We start from the raw sequence: 23,261 nt of genomic DNA, 5'->3' as shown, positions 1-23,261 counted from the left end.
ACTTATTACTTCTGATTAGTGAAACCAAGACCACTTGGAAACATTCACTAATCAAAGGTCTATGCTGACTAAAGTTGGTGTACCTGTTCAGATCTGTAATTTTGAGGCATGTATCCATTGCGGAAATAAACAACAGCAATCTCTTGTCCATCTCTAAAAAGCAGAGAAATATTTGTTTAGTTAGATTTGTTAAATCAGATAATTGTTCATCTCATTAAGAAAATTAGTGCAAACACTTACATAAACAGTCTCTTGTTTTGGTCCAGAGATCCATTTTTACTCACATCTTCAAACTGCCTTCTTATTACACTAATGTTTCTGTGCAAACAGAACAAGCAAATAATTTTTGTTGTTTCCCTTTAAGCTCTCTAAAACTTGTTCATTCAATAAGATAAAATAAAATAGAAATGCATTAACACCATAAAAAAAATCTAAACTAGAATGTGACATTTCCTGAAGAAAATGTAAGTAGTGCATGCCGGTGCAAAAGTCCACACCCCAGCCATATTGTTTTTAGTGCCAACCACGAAACGCGACCGTACTCGGAGAGATGAGTGTTTCGATACCTTGCACGCCAGTTTTTGCCATTTTTTCCCGAGGGGGCGGGGCCAGTGACATCAGGTGATGTCATCACACGACCTGGCGTCCGACTCTCCGCGCCGTGCCGAGCGATTAGATGTGTCACAAGCCTGTGTCGCCGGGGTTATCAACGAACCCGGGTGTGATCCGCTCATCGCCGTGGACGAGAGGATATGTCTTACGAGCGTGTGGGGCAAACACAGGCCGATCTGTGGCAGGTCGGGTCGGTTTGACAGAAATTCCCGGAATTTCAAACGGATCTGAAATTCCAGGGCCATATAGATGCGCCTGGCTTTGGATTCCCTACAAGCGGATATGCCACATGTGCCCGTTGGACGCTCAAGAGACGAGCCGTGGCGCAATACTTTAATTCCCTATTCGTTTTCTATGGGGAAATTAATTGCCCCATAGCTATTGTTCCGAAAAAAATTCCGAAAAAGTTATGGCCACGTCCAGGATGCCACCCCGGATGAGTGGATATGCTGTATTGGTGTGTCGGGTGAATGCCAGCCTTCAAAATCCATTTTCAACTTAAGAAACCCAGAAATTTTGTCGGGTCCAGGGTTCGTGGGTTCCCGTACAAGTTGATATGCCATATGTGCATGTGCATATGCCATAGGTGCTCGAGGGCCGCGATGTTGCACGAAATTTCTGCCCTATTAATTTTCTATGGGAAAAAATTTGCCCTTTTTGGTCACGTGATCGAAAACAGCCAGGGCAAATCCTTAGAAAAGTAATAGCACACCTCACACGAACTGGCACGATTTGAGGTATCATTCGTGAAGCTGGGGCAAAAACTGCGGGACAAGTTACGCGCCGAAATCCTAGGAACAGTATAATAAAATGTTCCCACAAGGTTGGTGGCACACAATTGTATAGGATGTCTTTGGATGTGGTAGCATACAATTTTCTATTCACTTTAACTTGGAGACTATTTTAACATGATAATGCCTCTGTGCACAATGAAAGCTCCATGAAAATATGGGTTACATGATTTGGAGTAGAAGATATTAAGTGACCTGCTATAGACCTCTGACCTCAACTCTGTTGAACACCTTTGGTATAAATTGGAACCCTGAGTGCACCCCAAGCCTTCTTAACCCACACCTTACATGTACTAATACCCTTATGGCTGAATAAGGGCCAATCTGATATAGTCTTACAACAAGAACAAAAATATTCTAGAATTTTTCCCATAGTGAGGTTTTGGAGCAACTAGTATTGTTAAGCCAGTAATAATAATATATATTAATATTAAAACGGAAAAGCTGAAATTTCACTTGTACATAAGTATTGAGACCCTTTACTCAGTACTTTTCAGAACTACTTGCTGTACTGCAATTACAGCCTCAACTTTTTGGGGGTATGATGCAACAAGCTTCTTGTTTTCAAATCCTCTCAAGCTCAGTCAGTTTGGATGAGGACAGCAATTTTCAGGTCTCTCTTCAGAGATGTTCGATAGGGTTCAAGTCAGGACTCTGGCTGGGCCACACTAGGACATTCACAGAGTCATGTTGGAAGTGAACCATTTTGTCCAAACTGGTGTCCTGAGGAAAGTGGAACATGTTTTTTTTCGAGGATGTCTGCGGGACAAGTTACATGGACAAGAACGGGGACAAGAAACCAGTGAAGCATGGTGGTGGCAGCATCATGCTGTGGTGGTGTTTTTCAGCAGCAGGGACTGGAAGTATAGAGCAAGACTTCCAGTCCCTGCTGCTGAAAAACACCACCACAGCATGATGCTGCCACCACCATGCTTCACTGGTGGGACGGTATTGGGTAGGTGATAAGCGATGCTTGGTTTCCTCCAGATATAATATTTAGAACTGAGGCCAAACAGTTCAATGTTGGTTTCAAGCAGAGCAGTTGTTCCTCACAGTGTGAGAGCCCTTCAGGTGCTTTTGCAAACTCCAAGCAGGCTTTCATGCGTTTTGCACTGAGGAGTGGCTTCTGTCTAGCCACTCTGTCATAAAGCTCAGATCAGTGGAGGGCTACAGTGATGCTGTCCTTCTTGTTTAATGCCACCTCACTAAGTAAGGCCCTTCTCCCCCTATTTCTCAGTTTAGCTTTGCGATCAGCTCTCATAGAGTCCTGTTGTACCAAGATTGTCCTGTTGCCTTCCCCAAGATCTGCCCCCTGCAACAATCTTGTCTCTTAACTTTACAGGCAGTTCCTTTGACCTCATGGCTTGTTTTTTTTGGATATGCTTGGTCAGCTGTAAGACCCTCAACAGAGAGGTGTGTGCCATTGCAACTTATGGCCAATCTAAAAAAAATTAATTACCACAGGTGGACTCCAATCAAGGTGCAGAAACATCTAACAGAAATAGTAGGCACAAGAGCTAAATTTCAAGTGTTGTTGCAAAAAGCCTGAATACTTTAAATAAAGAAAAAACTGAAATATCACATGACATAGATGAGTGGACCAAAATTTCTCCACAGCGCTGTAACAGACTCATTGCAAGTTATCGCAAAGGCTTAATTGCAGTTGTTGCTGCTAAGGGTGGCCCAACCAGTTATTAGGTTTAGGGGAAAACACTTGTTTACACAGGGCCATGTAGTTGTGGACTTTTGCACCGGCATGCCCTACTTACAGTTTCTTTAGGAAATGTCACATTCTAGTTTAGATTTTGTTTTCCCTCAATAAAAAAAACCTTCATTTAAAAAATGCATGTTGTGTTTACTTGTGTTATTTTTTACTGATCTTTAAATTAGGTTGATGATCTGAAACATTAAAGTGTGACAAACTAAACAAAAAAAAAACAAAAAAGAAATCAGAGAATCAAAGAAATCAGGAGGCAAAACACTTTTTCACACCACTGTGTGTGTGTGTGTGTGTGTGTGTGTGTGTATAAATATAAAAAAAAAAGATAAACAAAAAATCTATACAAAAATCAAAATTTTTTTTACATATCTTATATATATATATATATATATATATATATATATATATATATATATATATATATATATATATATATATATATATATATATACACACACACACACACGCACACACACACACACATACATTGAGGAAAATAAGTATTTGAACACCCTGCTATTTTGCAAGTTCTCCCACTTAGAAATCATGGAGGGGTCCTCGTAGGTGCATTGTCATCGTAGTCATCGTAGGTGCATGTCCACTGTGAGAGACATAATCTAAAAAAAAAAAAATCCAGAAATCACAATGTATGATTTTTTAACTATTTATTTGTATGATACAGCTGCAAATAAGTATTTGAACACCTGAGAAAGTCAATGTAATTATTTGGTACAGTAGCCCTTGTTTGCAATTACAGAGGTCAAACATTTCCTGTAGTTTTTCACCAGGTTTGCACACACTGCAGGAGGGATTTTGGCCCACTCCTCCACACAAATCTTCTCTAGATCAGTCAGGTTTCTGGCCCGTCGCTGAGAAACACGGAGTTTGAGCTCCCTCCAAAGATTCTCTACTGGGTTTAGGTCTGGAGACTGGCTAGGCCACACCAGAACCTTGATATGCTTCTTACAGAGCCACTCCTTGGTTATCCTGGCTGTGTGCTTCGGGTCATTGTCATGTTGGAAGACCCAGCCTCGACCCATCTTCAATGCTCTAACTGAGGGAAGGATGTTGTAACCCAAAATCTTGCAATACATGGCCCCGGTCATCCTCTCCTTAATACAGTGCAGTCACCCTGTCCCATGTGCAGAAAAACACCCCCAAAGCATGATGCTACCACCCCCATGCTTCACAGTAGGGATGGTGTTCTTAGGATGGTACTCATCTTTCTTCGTCCTCCAAACACGTTTAGTGGAATTATGACCCAAAAGTTCTATTTTGGTCTCATCTGACCACATGACTTTTTCCCATGACTCCTCTGGATCATCCAAATGGTCATTGACAAAACTAAGACGTGCCTGGACATGTGTTGGTTTAAGCAGGGGAACCTTCTGTGCCATGCATGATTTCAAACCATGACGTCTTAGTGTATTACCAACAGTAACCTTTGAAACGGTGGTCCCAGCTCTTTTCAGGTCATTGACCAACTCCTTCTGTGTAGTTCTGGGCTGATTTCTCACCTTCCTTAGGATCATTGAGACCCCACGAGGTGGGATCTTGCATGGAGCCCCAGTCCGAGGGAGATTGACAGTCATGTTTAGCTTCTTCCATTTTCTTATGATTGCTCCAACAGGACCTTTTTTCACCAAGCTGCTTGGCAATTTCCCCGTAGCCCTTTCTAGCCTTGTGGAGGTGTACAATTTTGTCTTTAGTGTCTTTGGACAGCTCTTTGGTCTTGGCCATGTTAGTAGTTAGATTCTTACTGATTGTATGGGGTGGACAGGTGTCTTTATGCAGCTAACAACCTCAAACAGGTGCATCTAATTTAGGATAATAAATGTAGTGGAGGTGGACATTTTAAAGGCAGTCTAACAGGTCTTTGAAGGTCAGAATTCTAGCTGATAGGTGTTCAAATACTTATTTGCAGCTGTATCATACAAAAAATAGTTAAAAAAAATCATACATTGTGATTTCCGGATTTTTTTTTTTTAGATTATGTCTCACAGTGGACATGCACCTACAATGACAATTTCAAAACCCTTTATGATTTCTAGGTGGGAGAACTTGCAAAATAGCAGGGTGTTCAAATACTTATTTTCCTCAATGTATATACACACACACACACACACACACACACACACACATGTACACATACATATATATATATATATATATATATATATATATATATATATATATATATATATATACACATACACACACTGTTGGGCGGTAACGCGTTTTTACAGTAACTAATACTGTAACGCGTTATTTTTTAAAATAAAGTAACTTCGTTACCGTATGGTGCGTTACCTGTTACTTTTTTAAATGAATTAATTTCGGCTGACGTGTAGACTCCAGCCTAACTTGCTTACAGCAGTGTCGCATTGTAGGATTAGTGGATAAACCACTGTAAACCGGAAGAAGACACACTGTAGGATTGGTGGATTACCCTCTGTATACACGAAGAAGACGCACTGTGGGCGTGTCTCCGTTTATTCAGGTCTGTGCGGCAGTAATGGAGAGTTGAGACGAGAGCAAGACGAGTTTCTCAAAGTGGAAATAAGCTCATTATTTCACTTAAGTTGAGTATAAAGACAAAAACTTTTAAGTCAAATGTAAGCTGTGTCTTTCTGGTTCGAAGCTAGTATCTACTGCGATAAACAGCAACTCCAATCTGTTGAAGCTCCTCCAGGAACTCCATGCTAGAAGCTAGAAGCTAACCCGGTGTTCTGTTCTACATTGTTGATAGGTTTTATACTTCAGCTGTAAAAGGAACATTTTAAGAGCTCAACACAACAGCAGAAGCCACTTTAGTTTTTGATTGTGAATATATTATTCAGCTTGTTTTGTTATTTATTTCAGAAATCCTTGTGATATATTCAGTTTGTGCTGGTCTGACTTAAATAAAATAGTGTTTAAAAATTACTTTGTGTTTAAGTCAGTTTTGTGTTTGTATAGACCATAACACATGAAAGGGCATTAATGGGAACATTAAAGAAGGTTCTTAAAAAAAGTAACAAAAAAGTTAAAAAGCATTACTTTTTGGTGTAAGTATTTAACAAGTTACTTTTTGAATGAAGTAACGAGTATCTGTAACTAATTACTATTTTTTAGTAACTAGCACAACACTAATATATTTTATATATACAGTGAGGAAAATAAGTATTTGAACACCCTGCTATTTTGCAAGTTCTCCCACTTAGAAATCATGGAGGGGTCTGAAATTGTCATCGTAGGTGCATGTCCACTGTAAGAGACATAATCTAAAAAAAAAAAAAATCCAGAAATCACAATATATGATTTTTAAACTATTTATTTGTATGATGCAGCTGCAAATAAGTATTTGAACACCTGTCTATCAGCTAGAATTCTGACTCTCAAAGACCTGTTAGTCTGCCTTTAAAATGTCCACCTCCACTACATTTATTATCCTAAATTAGATGCACCTGTTTGAGGTCGTTAGCTGCATAAAGACACCTGTCCACCCCATACAATCAGTAAGAATCCAACTACTAACATGGCCAAGACCAAAGAGCTGTCCAAAGACACTAGAGACAAAATTGTACACCTCCACAAGGCTGGAAAGGGCTACGGGGAAATTGCCAAGCAGCTTGGTGAAAAAAGGTCCACTGTTGGAGCAATCATTAGAAAATGGAAGAAGCTAAACATGACTGTCAATCTCCCTCGGACTGGGGCTCCATGCAAGATCTCACCTCGTGGGGTCTCAATGATCCTAAGGAAGGTGAGAAATCAGCCCAGAACTACACAGGAGGAGCTGGTCAATGACCTGAAAAGAGCTGGGACCACCGTTTCCAAGGTTACTGTTGGTAATACACTAAGACGTCATGGTTTGAAATCATGCATGGCAAGGAAGGTTCCCCTGCTTAAACCAGCACATGTCCAGGTACGTCTTAAGTTTGCCAATGACCATTTGGATGATCCAGAGGAGTCATGGGAGAAAGTCATGTGGTCAGATAAGACCAAAATAGAACTTTTGGGTCAAAATTCCACTAAAGGTGTTTGGAGGAAGAAGAATGATGAGTACCATCCCAAGAACACCATCTCTACTGTGAAGCATGAGGGTGGTAGCATCATGCTTTGCGGGAGTTTTTATGCACATGGAACAGGGCGACTGCACTGTATTGAGGAGAGGATGACCGGGGCCATGTATTGCGAGATTTTGGGGAACAACCTCCTTCCCTCAGTTAGAGCATTGAAGATGGGTCGAGGCTGGGTCTTCCAACATGACAATGACCCGAAGCACACAGCCTGGATAACCAAGGAGTGGCTCTGTAAGCAGCATATCAAGGTTCTGGCATGGCCTAGCCAGTCTCCAGACCTAAACCCAATAGAGAATCTTTGGAGGGAGCTCAAACTCCGTGTTTCTCAGCGACCGGCCAGAAACCTGACTGATCTAGAGAAGATCTGTGTGGAGGAGTGGGCCAAAATCCCTCCTGCAGTGTGTGCAAACCTGGTGAAAAACTACAGGAAACGTTTGACCTCTGTGATTGCAAACAAAGGCTACTGTACCAAATATTAACATTGACTTTCTCAGGTGTTCAAATACTTATTTGCAGCTGTATCATACAAATAAATAGTTAAAAAATCATACATTGTGATTTCTGGATTTTTTTTTTAGATTATGTCTCTCACAGTGGACATGCACCTACGATGACAATTTCAGACCCCTCCATGCTTTCTAAGTGGGAGAACTTGCAAAATAGCAGGGTGTTCAAATACTTATTTTCCTCACTGTATATATATATATATATATATATATATATATATATATATATATATATATATATATATATATATATATATATATATATATATATATATATATACATACATACATACATACATACATACATACATACATACATACATACATACACACACTGGTGTGAAAAAGTCCTGATTTCTTTTTTTTTTTTTGCATGTTTGTCACACTTTAATGTTTCAGATCATCAAACTAATTTAAATATTAGTAAAAGTTAACAGAAGTGAACACAACATGCAGTTTTTTAATGAAAGTTTTTATTATTCAGGGAAAACAAAATCCAAAACTACATGGCCCTGTGAGAAAAAGTGTTTGTATTTTTAGTTTCAACATGTTTTTTTCTGATGATGAAAGGTGGGTTTTGATTTAACTGGCAGGTTATTTTGGCACTTTAACTAAAGCATAGGCGGCGCATGCCTTTTTTGTTTATTATATGAACAATTTATGTGATAAAAAGCCATAACGTGCAGACTATACGGTCATAACATGTACATTTATATGGTCGCAGGTGGTGATCTAGGCACTCGCAATTTATTATTTTTGGTCGCAAATTAGACCATTTTAGTCGCAGTCTGGAGCCCTATATATATAAATATATATTTTATATTATACACACACACACACACACACACACACACACACACACACACACACACACATACACAAACATACAGACTACGATATATAGGAGAATAAAAATGTAAGAAAAATAGAGCAAGATATTGTGCAGGGCACAATATATGTAGAGAAATATGCTGTATATACATTTCATTGTATGTGCAACTGCACAAATGTTATATGCGTATATACAAATAATGTACTGCTATGTAGAAATTATCAGGGATATGCTATAAATTTGCAATTACATGCATTTATATTTATCCAGAGGTGATACAGAAAGTAAAGAATGGATCAGAAATGCCTGATGATGATTACTGGTGGTAAAATCAGTAAAGCAACTATGAGCCATCAGTGTCTTAGAGGCCCTGAACCTGCTGGTCCTGGTGCATATGTTCCTGTATCCCTTTCTGGATGGAAGGAGGTTAAACAGTGTGACCGGAACAACCCAAAGGAGCTTTTATTGTTGCTGAAGACTACAACCACTCCATCTTAACTTTTAACTTTATTTATACAGTACAGCTTTAAAATAATATAAAATCCACATTTACAAAATGATGCCAAATTTCAACATTGCCATAACTGGTTGCCGGCCATTTATGGAGCAGGTTTACAAAGACCACAGCCAACACATTAAATAGGATTTAAATAATAAACCTTATATACTGTGAGAAGACAGAACATTTTACCTTGCCCAAAGCTCATTTTCCACATATCGATGGTCATAAATGTTTCTCTGGATGTCCTCAACTAGGACCATCACAACTGCCCTGTGACAAGCATATATATATATATATATATATATATTTACTATTTAAGCAGACAAAAGAAACATATATTTTATGATGCTTAACATACTGAGCTTTACCAAACGTTTGTAATTCATTATATATACAGTATATATTGTCAATCTAATGGTAAAAATCAGTATTAATGAAGCTCTTTGGTAACTTAGTTTAAACTAACCTCTTAGAGCCATAAAGCTCCCAGGCCATTGCCAAGCCTTTTGCCAGACCTGCTGCTGGATTGTTATCTAAGATCAGTTTGCTTTCCTTCAACCGGTTTGCAACCTTCAGAATATGCCTGAGAGAAGAACGTGAACTTTACAAAACTTTAAGACACAGTTTCCACTTATGGTTAGCCAGTTTGCATTCTGGATAGAGCACTGAACTAAAATTATACGCTATTAAACATTCAAGTGAGTGCAAACACTCACCGATGAACATTCGGTGTGCGTGAGGAAAGTCCCCCAAAACTAGCTGCAATAGTATTTATTTCAATCTGTTTTAAGGCTTCTTTCCCATCGGTATAATCAACCATGTAATCCGAGCGATTCAATCCCAGCACTATTGCCTAAATAATAAAAAAAACAAAAAAACATAAAATCAATCCAGAAATTTGCACATATTTGCTTTACAAAAGGATAAATTCTAATTTATAGCAAGAAGTATATAACAAGTAACAAACATGATCAAATAATGTAGATTAGTAGTACCAAATTAAAACTGAACAGCAAAAAAAAATTTTTTAAAACCACAATCTCTCTCCATTAAGTGGCTTTTCCACATTTTCTAGCAATTTTGTCATTTAGTCAGTTCCAATCCAGTATCAGCATATATGCGTTGCATGACTGCTACCATTTGGCTCATCTTTTTTTCTAGCTGCTGCACATGTAACATGACAGGGAAGCTATGTGATAATCAGTAAAATTTTATTCTGCATGAGGAAAAGACACATATGAGTGGTATCACCTTGATTCAGAAAGAATAGTAACATCACTCCCACCCAGAGCATAAATCAACTTTTTCTAAATCTCTGTCTTACAATAACCGATAGCAAACTCATGGTCTCTCAAAGACAGACCAATTCCTTTTATTTGCAGCAGTTATTACAAATATGATAAATATATTCGGTAGTGAATAATATGACCACCCTTTGCCATTATAACTACATATTTCTTTTTCTTGTTGAATTTATTAAATATTTATCTTTTGAGAGGATATTAAACAGTAGGGTCAATTGTTTGGAGATAAATCCTTTTTCCATACAAAAAATTTAGAAAGATGCCAATTTCTGGATTTACCTGCAGATTTATAACAACCAATTTTATTAAATTAACCAAAAACAGCATAAATTTACTTTACATAAATATGTAGCTTGCACATCCATTAAATAATCTTAGTTATCATTTATTAGTAGTTATCATACTGTTATATTACCGTGTCCTGAGGTTCCTGTTGAACTTGTCTGTAAATATTGAAGAGTTTTGCTGTGAAATTGTCAACCTTGATAGTGCTGTTAAGGTATACATCACAGTTAATTACCTTTTGAGCATATGCGCACACACACACATTTCCAAGAAGCACACTCCACATTCATATTCTCTTGAAACAGCAAGGGAAGTTATGTTTATATTATATATAAAAATGGGACAACAGAAAACCTACACCTTGTAAAAAAAAATTATATAATAAAAAGCTTGTTGCCACATGAGCAGTACCTTGTAAGAGCCTCTTCAAGGAAACGTGAATTCTGACTAACTCTGTCGATCAGCCGATTAAAATGGGTTGCGACTGCAAGAGCCTGGTGAAATAGTACTGTAGGCACCGGGGAAGGAAAGAGTGTGAAGGGTGCATAAGTCACCACCTACAAACAAACACACACACACACACACACACACACACTTCCACATAGAATTTTCACACCTAATATTTGTGAATGTTCAATGTCTGGTCAATGACCATGCTGCCATTAAAGTGGCCAGGGATGGGCAGTATTTATGTGTACATGTATTTCAAATACGCATTTTTAATATAAAATATTTTTTAAAAGATTTTATAACTTGTATTTGATAGAGTTAATAAAAATGGCTTTATATTTTTCATCAAAATACTTTAATATTTAGTATTTTTGTAGTTTTACTGTAAAATACAGTAAGATTGGTGCCCAGACAGGTTGCAAAGAAATTTCATGCTCTCTTGCAAAGAAAATTATTCTTTTTTTTAATACAAAAATACAGTAGTTTATTTTGATACATGGTATGGCTACTGTGTTTGGTAGTTTATGCTGATGCACTTAAAGTTACGGTATTTGGTATTATATATAAAAATGCATTTTGATGTGTCTTTGCCCAACCCTGAGAGTGGCAATATTCCAGATAAGTCACTACCCCTCAAATATACTTTTTATAATGTTTTACACATGGACATTGTCCAAAAGCAATTTTAGGGAAATAAATTAAGTGTGCATATACATTTTAGAATCATAAATTTGTCCTTAAAATGTATCCCCATGAACAAGAGAGTGGCAACAGTGGCAAGGAAAAGCTCTGAAATTATATAAGAAAGAAACCTTGAGAAGAATCAGAATTAAAAAGGACTCCATCCTCATCCGGCTGACACAAAATATCCATTTATTACAGTTCATTTATAATTAAGGGTATCAACTCATCAGTTTTTGGTGAAATACTGTTATTAAGTCTCTATTAATTCTTATTAAATTAAATGTCTCTATTAAATGTCTCTATTAATTCTGCTACTGTGAGTCAGTGTTATGGTTTGAGATCAGACTTAGATTTTTGCAGTTTAATAAATTGTGCAGTGATAGCATGACAATAAAGTAAAAACAAATTTACCTCGGAAGAGTTGGGAGATTCTTTGGTCCGCATTAATACTCCGTTCAACAGTGCTGAATCTTTTGCAACTGCCTCCAGTTCTTTGATTAACTTCTCATTTCTTAAGACCTCTTCTGGAATCCCATGAGCAGCCATTGAATAAGCCTGGAATAAAGTAAAGTAACTCAAACAACAACAACAAAAGAATCCCCCTTTTCCAATTTTCCTCTGGGATGTGTCTGTGTACCTTGTGGTCATTAAATTTTCATTTTAAAAAGAAAAAGGACCGTCATTGAAATTTATTTGTAATACTCCAGAACAAAACTACGAAAAAAAAGTACTTTTTAATTTTTTCGTGAATGCACGGAAAAGATGATCAAAGGGAAACTAAAATAGAAAAATTACAATTTCAATTCATGACACATAAAGTGTCATCTTTTTATACAACCAGAGGAACATGCTAAAATAAGGGGCTAGATAGCTGGAAGATCATAGATTAGTCAGAATGGCCTTGGAACCTCACCATGAGGAAATAGTGGAGTTTTCAGCAAGAAATGTGATATTTTGTACTGAACATAGCTCAGGACTAAGTTCAATCTCAGACTTACATCTGGAACTAAAAACTTTCTTTCAGCTTCTCCCATTAGGGGTCGCCACAGCGGATCATCCGCATGTTTGATTTGGCACGTTTTTACGCTGGATGCCCTTCCTAACGCAACGGGGATGGAACCCCGGCCACAGCGTTGAGAGCGCCGCATCCTAACCACTAGACCACCAGGGAACCAGAGGTTGAAAAAGGGATACACCTGATGACATAAAGCCCATTTACACCCAACTTGCACGTTAAGCGTTCTCCATAAAAAAACTAATTCAGTACGCACACATTAATAAAACTTAACTATACAAGCAGCTATGTTGATAGATAGATAGATAGATAGATAGATAGATAGATAGATAGATAGATAGATAGATAGATAGATAGATAGATAGATAGATAGATAGATAGATAGATAGATATGATTACATTGTTTTTCAGGCGGGAACATGTTAAAATTGTATAAAAAAATCTCAGGAACAACATGTAGCGTCTGGCACAGGTCATTTAGACTTCATGTCCCAGGCATTCCTTTTAACCTATGACATCTACATCTCAATCAAAAGGTGATTATTGGGGGTGGTATATCCGTAAAGTGTCACACTCCCCCTCCGAAGACACTAAACAGGACCAAATCCTGAACTCTTGTTTAGTTTAGCGGGACCCATTAAACAATAAAGTCATAAAACTCATGAAACAATCCAAACTCGAAACATGATCCAGCATGGCTGCTTGTGACAAACACACACACACACACACACACACACACACATACACACACCACCCTGAAAGCCAGATAACCCCCCCTGGCCTCTCTGGTTGAATTCACAGCGACCCTCAGACCATAAAACAATTCACTCTCGGAACTCGGCCCCAGTACGTCTGTTTGTGAATACACACACATATGCAGACACACACACCCACCAAAAGGGAGCATTCTTTTATTAATTAAATAATAAATTGAATGTCCCACTTCACATGATACAAACATACATCTTGTTTGTATCTTCTTCTATAAATAAAGCAAGTGTTTAACTCTACATCAATAATATTTAAACCTTAAAATGCTTAGCAATATAACTCTGTGTTAAATGTTGTCTCTTCTCTTCTTAAGGCTTGATTGACTTAGAAGTATCTGTTCTTTACTTTCCTGACAAGGGTGCATTTTATTTATCAGAATACAACATTATATTAACATCAGTTAATTACTGATCTCTGTAAGTTAATGTACCTCTGCCTTATACTGTCATTTCTTTTCATGTTTAGTATCCAAATGACCGCAAAATTATCTGTTTCTTTATTTTTCAAACAATGATGCATTTTATTTGATCATGAAATGTACCATACAGTCTTAATTCACTTTGAATAAAACTTTAAAGTCCTCCAAAAGCAAGTGTAGCCCGGAAACCATGCCCACAGATGCATGAACAAAGGTAGTTTTTCCCTCCAAAATTTCAGGCCATAGCATTGGCCATTCCCCCAAGGATGGGTGGGGTTCAGGACTTTTAAAACATCTTGAACCCAACTAATCATTGTCCAGTCAGAGTGCAGTCGGGTCCAGTCAGAGTTCAGTTAAGAAAGCAACTCGCTTACTTGGCTCGACCGGAAAGGCTGGCCCGGAGAGTCGGACGCTTCGAACAGCTCAGCAGCGACTCTTCGGGACGAGATCTCAAATCTCTTTTGAGATCTTCCAGCAAGCTTTATCTTCAAAACACCAACTGCTCTGATCTTCAGGAGAAGCTGGGAGAACATCTGACTCCATCCTAACCGACTCGTCCAAGATTCTTTTGTCTACCGCATCCGGACTCTTGTGCAACAAGTCAATGCAAGTAACCGGTTTACCAACTAATTTAGATGCGTGTTAAGTTTGAACCCCTTAATATTAAGGCAAATTAAAATTTCCGTGACGATTTCTCAGTTAGGATGTGATTAATTTGAAGTAAGCTGCCTTTCCTTTCTTTATCTCCTTCTTCCTTCCCTTTCTCTTCCTCCTTTCCTAATTTCAACTTTCTTTTATTTTATTTTAATTACAATTTTCTTTATTTCTTTTTGTTTGTTTGTGTAGTTAGTTTTATGTTGTGTTTGTCTCATTCATTAAACGCCGTATTTTTCATAAGTGATTGTCTCTGAGTACGTTCCATAAATGCAAAGTTCCTGCAACATCAGGTCTGAACTACATGCTTTATTTAATTTAATTTACGGTATAAAGTAAAAGGGGGTTACGTCTTTCTTGGCCAGGGAGATACCTCTTTTATAGAATTAATATAAAATTATACTGTCTGTTTGCCGGACGAACAGACAAATAAGTGTAATGTTAATTCCATTACCGTCAATTCAACTTAATTTAAATATTTAGGAGTAACTATAACCCGTTATAATTACTTATAAATATTTACCTTTCTTTGGGAGCTAAATTCGCTACATATAATGGTGGAGAATGCGGGCAGACTGTGCTTCCAACTATATACTTAATTTATCTGTATTATAAGTTTGTCCCTCTTATCCCCCAGTCGCTACAAACATGTAGTGTTTCGTGGTTGCACTTAACCAGACGAAGCTTAATTTGTGTCTTAAAGAACAGTGCTAAAAACAGAAACCTAAATTTGGAGCTGACTGCACTTGCATGAGTGCATGACATGCCTGTCTTTCCTTGCTTGACTGAATTCTTGACCTTTGTAAAAGAAAAAGTCTTTCTTCCTCTGTATTTTCTTGCTTCCGTATGATTGTACCTTTTTAGATGTAAAACACTAGTCAGCACTCAGATTGTGCTTCTACTACTATACGACTCCTTATAGTAGTAGTAGTAATAATAATAATAATAATTATAATAATAATAATACAATAAGGGTATATATCATCTACCATAATATTGTAATTGTTGTTATAACGATGTGCGAGTTGACATTATCTCGTAAATTGCAAAATCCAAACAAAACACTTCTACAGCGTGCAAGCATACATTACGTCTAGTAGGTTAGAAATTCACAAAATTTAGGATAAGGGGGCAGAAAATATGTACATTTATATCTTTAAAATATATTTAATATAACATGAAAGGTGTCTTTTTTCTTCAAAAGCATCAATATAGCTGCAAGCAGCAATTACCAGGGTTCAAGCACTTAAGGCATTTTAACTCACCAGGAACCAAAGATTGAGCTTGTACTTATGTGGACTGAGTTTGATGAAGATATCTCATTCCGTTCATGAGTTATAGCCATTTTAGTAAAAGTGTCCCTGCTTATTTTGAATTATGTTTTTTTAAATAATTATTTATAGTCACTATCCAGGGAACATTACTCCACAGGTTTGGTGCTGATTGGATGAAAAACCTAGGAGTCTTTTGCAAAAGTAGGTTTTATACATAACTCAATTTTGTGCGAAATTTGTTTTTTGTTTTTTAGACTTTGGTCAACTGGGTTGATACTTTGTTAAATTCTCCCCAAATTGAGCTTTACCATCTGGCCAAGTTTAAACTCTCTAGGCCTTATGGTTTAGTCTGTTGTAAGAAAAAATGATGAGGACAACGAAGATTATAACAGCATAGCAGTGGCAAAATACATAAAGCACTTTGGGTTCATCGGAGTCAGAAAGAACCCAGAGCAAACTCTGCCCAGATATTTTATATTGTTCTTCCCTTTAAAGTATAGACCAGAGTTATCCTTTATATGTAAATTAAATGTAGGACATACATAAAAGAAAAAAAGGCTGGGTGATGCCACTCTCGAGCCGGAGGTCAGCAGGTGGCAATCACCAGTATTTACATCTTTGCTAGTGCCGGCCCCCCAGCGGGTCAGGTTAGGGTATTGTTTAAGTGATAATCATGGTCTCAGACACCTTTTTGGTTAGAGATGGTCCTTGATTGCTTGCCGCCTCTCCCAGACTGATTGAATTAAATCAACTGAAATACTATGTCAAACTACATAACTACTTTTATCAAATTTAAGCCGTTTTGCGAATGAGCTTAGTTTGATATAGCGTGGGGTGGAATCTGGGTTGATTCAGGCTGTAATTCTTACACTGCACTAGTAGTTATATGGCGGGATAATAATAATAATAATAATAATAATAATAATAATAATAATCTCTACAAAAAATTTTTTAAATAAAATAAAGCAGATTAGCAGGAAGAAGCAGTCAGTGCATTGAAAATAAAACTACTTGTACATTTTACCTGCGGGCTTTTGTGGGTGGGAGCGAAACAAACTTAAATATTGCAGGAGAAAATAAAATTTTTGTGGGAGCGGGCAGGACAACACTTTGCGAGAGCGGGACTGATAAATCCGTCCCGTGCAGGTCTCTAATGTCAAGCAGTGACATCAGCAAAGAACTTGAAATAGTAAAATCCAGTGGGACCCAGGTACACCCATTTACTATCTGGCAAAGTCTGGCCAGAAGCGGTCTTAATTAAAGTAGTGCGGCCAAAAAGCCATACCTCGGATGTAGAAACGAGGCTTAGCGACTCAACTATGAACAAAAACATAGGAACAGGAATGCTGAAAAATGTCAGTAGGTGCTTGATAAAGGAGTCAAAATATTTGACTGTAGCAAAAAACAAGTTGTTTGCCAAAGGGTTGAAAGCAGGTTAAAAGCAAATCATTTTTTTTCCCCAGGGAAGGTTTTGCATATTTCAACAAGACAATGCTGTACTGCATCTATAACAACAGCATGGTTTAGAAGATTCTGGGTGATTAACCGGCCTGCCTGCAGTCCAGACCTTTCATCAGCTGAAAACATCATGAAATACATCATGAAATGCTGTATATAGTGATGTAAAGCAACGAATTACAAATGCTCTCAGTGTAATTGAGGAATTGTACTTTATAAATTAGTTTAAAACAGTGTACTTTTACTTTTATCGAGTAAAATTATTTTTTGCTGTACTGGTACTTTTACTGCACTTTCTCTCAACCTGCGGTCACTACTTTATCCACATCTTTCCTGTAGGTAATGCTGTAAAAGCGATTATGAGTATAACTTCTGCCAGAAGTAGTAGCAGCGTTGAATTGTCTTGCACAGACACAATATGGTTTGTATAAAAAGCTCAGGAACAACATATGATGTTTGTGGTTTTACTTATAACTAGACAAAGCTTAAGCTTTTTTTAGCTTTTGTGGCTAAAAGAACAGTCAAGAAGCTTTTATTGTCATTTCAACCATTTCAACATACAGTAAGTGAGTACGCCCCTCATATTTCAGCAACCATTTTAGTATATCTTCTAAAGGGTCTTCTACAATTCTATATAAATGAAACTTGGATATATATATTTACAGTTTTTAACATTTAATAACAGACATTATTGTCAAAATAGCTGGCAACAAAAGTGAGTACATCTTGTGTGGAAGCTTAGTGGTTAAGGCACTGGCTTACTCATCAGAAGGTTGGGGGTTCAAGCCCCGGTATAGCCAAGCTGCCACTCTTGGGCCTTTGAGCAAGGCCCTTAACCCTCTGTGCTCCAGGGGCGCCGTATCATGGCCGACCCTGCGCTCTGACCCCAGTTTCTGAGCAAGCTGGGATATGCGAAAACATAAGTTCACTGTGCTCTAATGTACATGTGACAAATAAAGGCTGTTCTAATTCTTGTCAAAACTCAATATTTTGTGTGAACACCACTGTTATCTAGCACTGCCTTCATCCTCCTGGGCATGGAATGACACAGTACACAGTGAAATGAGACAATTTTTCTCAAGAACCCTGGTGCTATATATAACAGCATAGAGGTACATCACACAACATAGATCTACATAACAGAACACAGAGGGACTAAAATAGCGCCGACCAGTAAACCTACTGTATAATATGTTATACAGTGCAATGTGCGAAACGAGAACTATAAACAAGAGCTTACTTGTAAACAGTGTTTTATAAACAAACAAAGTTAGAGCTAGTTAATTGTCAATTTAATAGTTGGGATGGGGGTTAACGTGAAAGCAAGATAACACAGCCACTTGCGTAAATGGCGGACAGTAGAGGGTTAACCGGCAGCAGTAAAAAGTGTGCACCACAAGTCATCCAAGGCATGGGAGCATTTTATATTAAACGCAAGGCAATAGGAGCATTTCATATTACAGGCAACAAAGATGACAATGCCAGGATTCATTGGGTTCAAATTGTGTAAGAGATGTCAGAGCATGAGACATCATTTTCACAAATGGATTAGTGACAGACCAGACCTTAACCCCATTGAGAATCTTAGGGTTGTGCTGGAGAAGACTTTCCAACTCTCCCATCATCAATACAAGATCTTGGGGGAAAATTGCAACTCTGGACGGAAATAAATGTTGTGACATTGCAGAAGCTTACCGAAACAAAGCCACGGCAATGTATGCCGTAGTCAAAGCTAAAGGCGGTCCAACAAAATATTAGAGTGACTTTTTTTTAGATGGGCAGTGTGTGTGTGTGTGTGTGTAACAGACTAGTCTTTAGGTCACGTCCCTAAATCCCTCAAGTTAGCAGTTATTAAGCCCCTCATTAAGAAACCTAATTTAGATCCAAACACATCGAATTACAGACCCATTTCAAATCTCCCATTTATGTCTAAGATTTTAGAAAAGATTGTCGTGGCCAAGTTATGTTCCCACTTACAAGAAAACAATATCTTTGGAGAGTTTCAGTCAGGTTTTAGGCCCCATCATAGCACAGAAACTGCTCTAGTTAAAAATCACTAATGACCTGTTTTTAGCTTCAGACCAAGGCTTCATCTCGCTATTAGTTTTACTAGATCTTAGTGCTGCATTCAACACTATAGATCATGATCTCCTCCTAGATCGCTTACAAAATTATATTGGCATTCAGGGACAGGCATTAAGCTGGTTTAAATCCTACCTGTCCGATCGTTACCATTTCGTAGATTTAAATGGAGAGCTATCAAGGTTAATGCTAGTAGTAATGCAAGGTTCAGTTCTGGGACCCCTGCTTTTCACAATATACATGCTTCCCTTAGGAAATATTATTAGAAGGCATGGAATTAGCTTCCACTGTTATGCTGATGATACCCAGCTATATATCTCATCAAAACCAGGCGATACAGCTCAATTAGCTCGTATATCTGAGTGTGTTAAAGAAATAAGAGATTGGATGACTCATAACTTTCTACTATTAAATTCTGATAAGACAGAGATTTTGCTCATTGGCCCAAAAACCAGTACACAGAAGCTCCAGCATTTCAACCTGCATTTAGACGGTTGTTCTGTAACTACTAGTTCAACGGTAAAAGACCTGGGAGTTATTTTAAACAGCAAATTGTCGTTCAAAAATCATATCAACCAAGTTACAAAAACAGCCTTCTTTCACCTTAGAAATATTTCTAAGCTAAGAAACATGTTATCTATATCTGATGCAGAGAAGCTCGTCTATGCGTTCATGACCTCCAGAATAGAATACTGTAATGCATTACTAGGTGGTTGTCCTGCATCATTAATAAACAAGCTACAGTTAGTCCAGAATGCAGCAGCCAGAGTTCTCACAAGGTCAAGAAAATATGATCATATACAGTGGGTACGGAAAGTATTCAGACCCCCTTAAATTTTTCACTCTTTGTTATATTGCAGCCATTTGCTAAAATCATTTAAGTTCATTCTTCTTCCTCATGAATGTACACACAGCTCCCCATATTGACAGAAAAACACAGAATTGTTGACATTGTTGCAGATTTATTAAAAAAAGAAAAACTGAAATATCACATGCCACAGTCGCCATGGCTGCTCAACAGGGATAAATGCACACCATTCACCTTAAGTGTTGATTTCTGTAAAGCTGCTTTGAGACAATGTCTGTTGTAAAAAGGGCTATAGAAATAAACTTGACTTGACGCTGCTAAGGGTGGCCCAACCAGTTATTAGTTTTAGTGGCAAACACTTTTTCACACAAGGGCATGTAGTTCTGGATTTAGTTTTCCGTCAATAATAAAAACCTTCATTTAAAAACTGCATGTTGTGTTCACTTGTGTTATATTTTACTTATATTTAAATTTGTTTGATGATCTGAAACATTAAATTGTGACAAACATGAAATATCTTTTTCACACCACTAATATATATATATATATATATATATATATATATATATATATATATATATATATATATATATATATATATATATATATATATATATCGCATATTTTTCTGTGTATGACACCCCATGTATAAGATAGCTCCCACTTTTCCACCCCAAAATTTAAAAATCTATATTTTAAACATAAAACAAAACAAAACATTGTTTTCTCCACTGTCTGGTCATACACTGAGTGGGAGGAGGTTTAGAGACAGTGGCATTGAGTGAAAGACAGGAGGTGGAGCTGGAGGTAGCAGAGCTAAAAACGTTGATGTTTTTGTTGGGAGTGACGAGGATGGACAGGATTAGAAATGAGTTTATTATAAAGGCCCTGTGGAAGTCATTGGTGATGCTGCTGATTGTTGTTTTGTGACAACTCTCACAATGTTTTCTTAAACAACTACTGTTGTTTTCTATAGCTTCGGTGTTCAATATCCCGTCTTTATTACACCAGTGGTTTCGTCCCTTTCCTAAGATATTGCAAATTCTAGTTACGCTCAATGCTGTTGATATAATAGCTCTACAATAGCTCATCTCGTATTTATTTAGTTCAAGAGGAGCTGGATTGAATATTTTAAAAAATTGCTGCCCACCTGGGAATTTCACACAGAACTTACATAATGTGTTATGAAAAAAAAGTCAGTAGAAAATGGACAGGGTGAAGCTTGAGCTGCCAGGAAAGCTTTAGTACTTCATATTCATTACAACCACAATAAGCTTCTCTGTATATACAAAATCATCAAAACATGATATGGATGTGCTGCAACAGAATAAGAAGAATATGAGGCTATCAGGGGCACAAACTCATTGAAACTTATCCAGCCTTTTCCCATTTTAGTTTCAGCAAGTCTGCTAAAGTCTGTGCCACTGTAAGATTATTGTTCTTGCCACTTTTTTATTTTGATGTTGCGTGGTTTTTGCTGTCACATGATTGGCTAATAACTGCACTCATAAGTATGTGTAGAGGTTTCCTTATGGACAAGTGTACACAGACAAAATGTGTTTACAATTTGTCCAACGATGCTAAACCTCTAGCGAATTTTAACTATTTAAATGGAACAAAGTTGACATATAGTAAGCACAAAATTAAAAAGAATATAGCAACGCTACGAACAAAGGTACAATTAAATTACTACATAATGGATGTCTGATGGGATTTGCAAGCAATCATTAAGGGTCATCCAGACAATGCCAAACATTCTGATTTTAAAAACAACGTCTCTCTTTACAAAGTCGCAAAATAAAAGCTGGGCTTCTCAGTAACCAGAAACTGTTATTAAAGTAGTTAACTTACCGAATAAGTGAAGATTGTTTATAGAATGAAGGTTGCTTATCTTGCTTCCACTATAGTAAATCTTATAAGTGCTGATTCGAGCGCAGTTTCAATTTTGTCGCAATTTGAAAGTCTAAAGTGCATTAAACATGTTACTGACTAAACCACTGTATATAAGTGAAAGCAGAAATGAACTAACCTCGTAACTCCCACGGAGTGTTTTCAAAATAAGAGCAGCGTTTTATTCTACGGAACAGTAATTGCTACAATACAATATTGACAATATTGTACATGCTTAAACTGGTTAACTATTTTTTACTAGTAACCTAATAACTAGATATATTCTTAGATCCTAAAGACTGATGTAACATTATTATCATTATTATCAATATTGTTGTTGTTGTTGCTAGTATTATTATTATTATTATTATTATTATTATTTTGCAACATAGTAATTGTGTTATTAACAATTTTGCGTTCAAACAACACGGTGGAAACATTGGCTGAAAATTGCAGGTTAAAATTTTAGATTTTTTATATATATATATATATATATATATATATATATATATATATATATATATATATATATATATATATATATATATATATATATAATTATATATTATAATATATATAAATACTTTACCGCGGTTCGAATTTCGCACCCTGGTTTATCTCGGAATTGCATTTGCCACATAACTCATTAGTTTGGCTGATTTTCCCAGTCTCTCTCGCGGATAGCCCGATAGACCAAAACATTTTTGGGAATTGTTTTTATGCTGCTTTATGAAATAATGACATTTATTAATAAAAATATAATTATTAATTATAAAATGAAGTAAAATCTTAATACAGTACAGTACAGAAAGTAAAGAACGCGGTGATGTATATCTTTAAATCCGCCTCTTTTTAGACATCATAGGACACTTTACCCAATAAACAAGCAGAGAAAATACGCATAGGCTACTACAGAACTGTATACTGTACAGTAAATGTTCTCACTATAAATGTGATAAGGTCAACTATGTTTCTACCAATTTACAAAGAAATTATCTCGCTATATTCTTGCAAATGTGTTCTGTGTGTGTTTAAAGTCTGTGGGAGAATGATTTACAACTTAAACAATAATAAAAAAAAAATAAAAAATTGGGGGGTTTCGTCCGTTTATCGCGGTTTTTCGTTTATCGCTGGCAGTTCTGGA

At 37.0% G+C, this 23,261-nt stretch overlaps 1 protein-coding gene across 6 annotated transcripts in view; it reads right to left on the bottom strand.

Moving 5' to 3' along the window:
- Positions 1–23,261, bottom strand: part of gss (glutathione synthetase) — a 152,043-nt gene that overhangs the window by 4,857 nt on the left and 123,925 nt on the right. The window contains exons 1-9 of one of the 6 annotated variants that reach the window (XR_014530223.1): positions 17,165–17,285; positions 12,159–12,302; positions 11,025–11,170; positions 10,744–10,819; positions 9,741–9,877; positions 9,491–9,607; positions 9,214–9,294; positions 241–318; positions 84–153 (exon numbers count right to left, since the gene is read on the bottom strand). Coding sequence is in view for 5 of the 6 variants with exons in the window: in XM_083521227.1 (XP_083377353.1) it covers positions 84–153; positions 241–318; positions 9,214–9,294; positions 9,491–9,607; positions 9,741–9,877; positions 10,744–10,819; positions 11,025–11,170; positions 12,159–12,302; positions 17,165–17,212 (897 nt within the window). In the remaining variant the exon portion in view is untranslated. Of the gene's footprint in view, positions 1–83; positions 154–240; positions 319–9,213; positions 9,295–9,490; positions 9,608–9,740; positions 9,878–10,743; positions 10,820–11,024; positions 11,171–12,158; positions 12,303–17,164; positions 17,286–22,013; positions 22,271–23,261 lie in introns of those variants that run through there. The other 5 variants (XM_083521224.1, XM_083521225.1, XM_083521227.1 and 2 more) reach the window with 5 other exon arrangements.

The sequence above is a fragment of the Silurus aristotelis genome (assembly GCF_946808225.1).
Source record: "Silurus aristotelis genome assembly, chromosome: 19".
Classification (NCBI taxonomy): Eukaryota; Metazoa; Chordata; class Actinopteri; order Siluriformes; family Siluridae; genus Silurus; species Silurus aristotelis.
The sequence above is the reverse complement of the archived record's forward strand: the minus strand, read 5'-3'. Positions and strand labels throughout refer to the sequence as shown.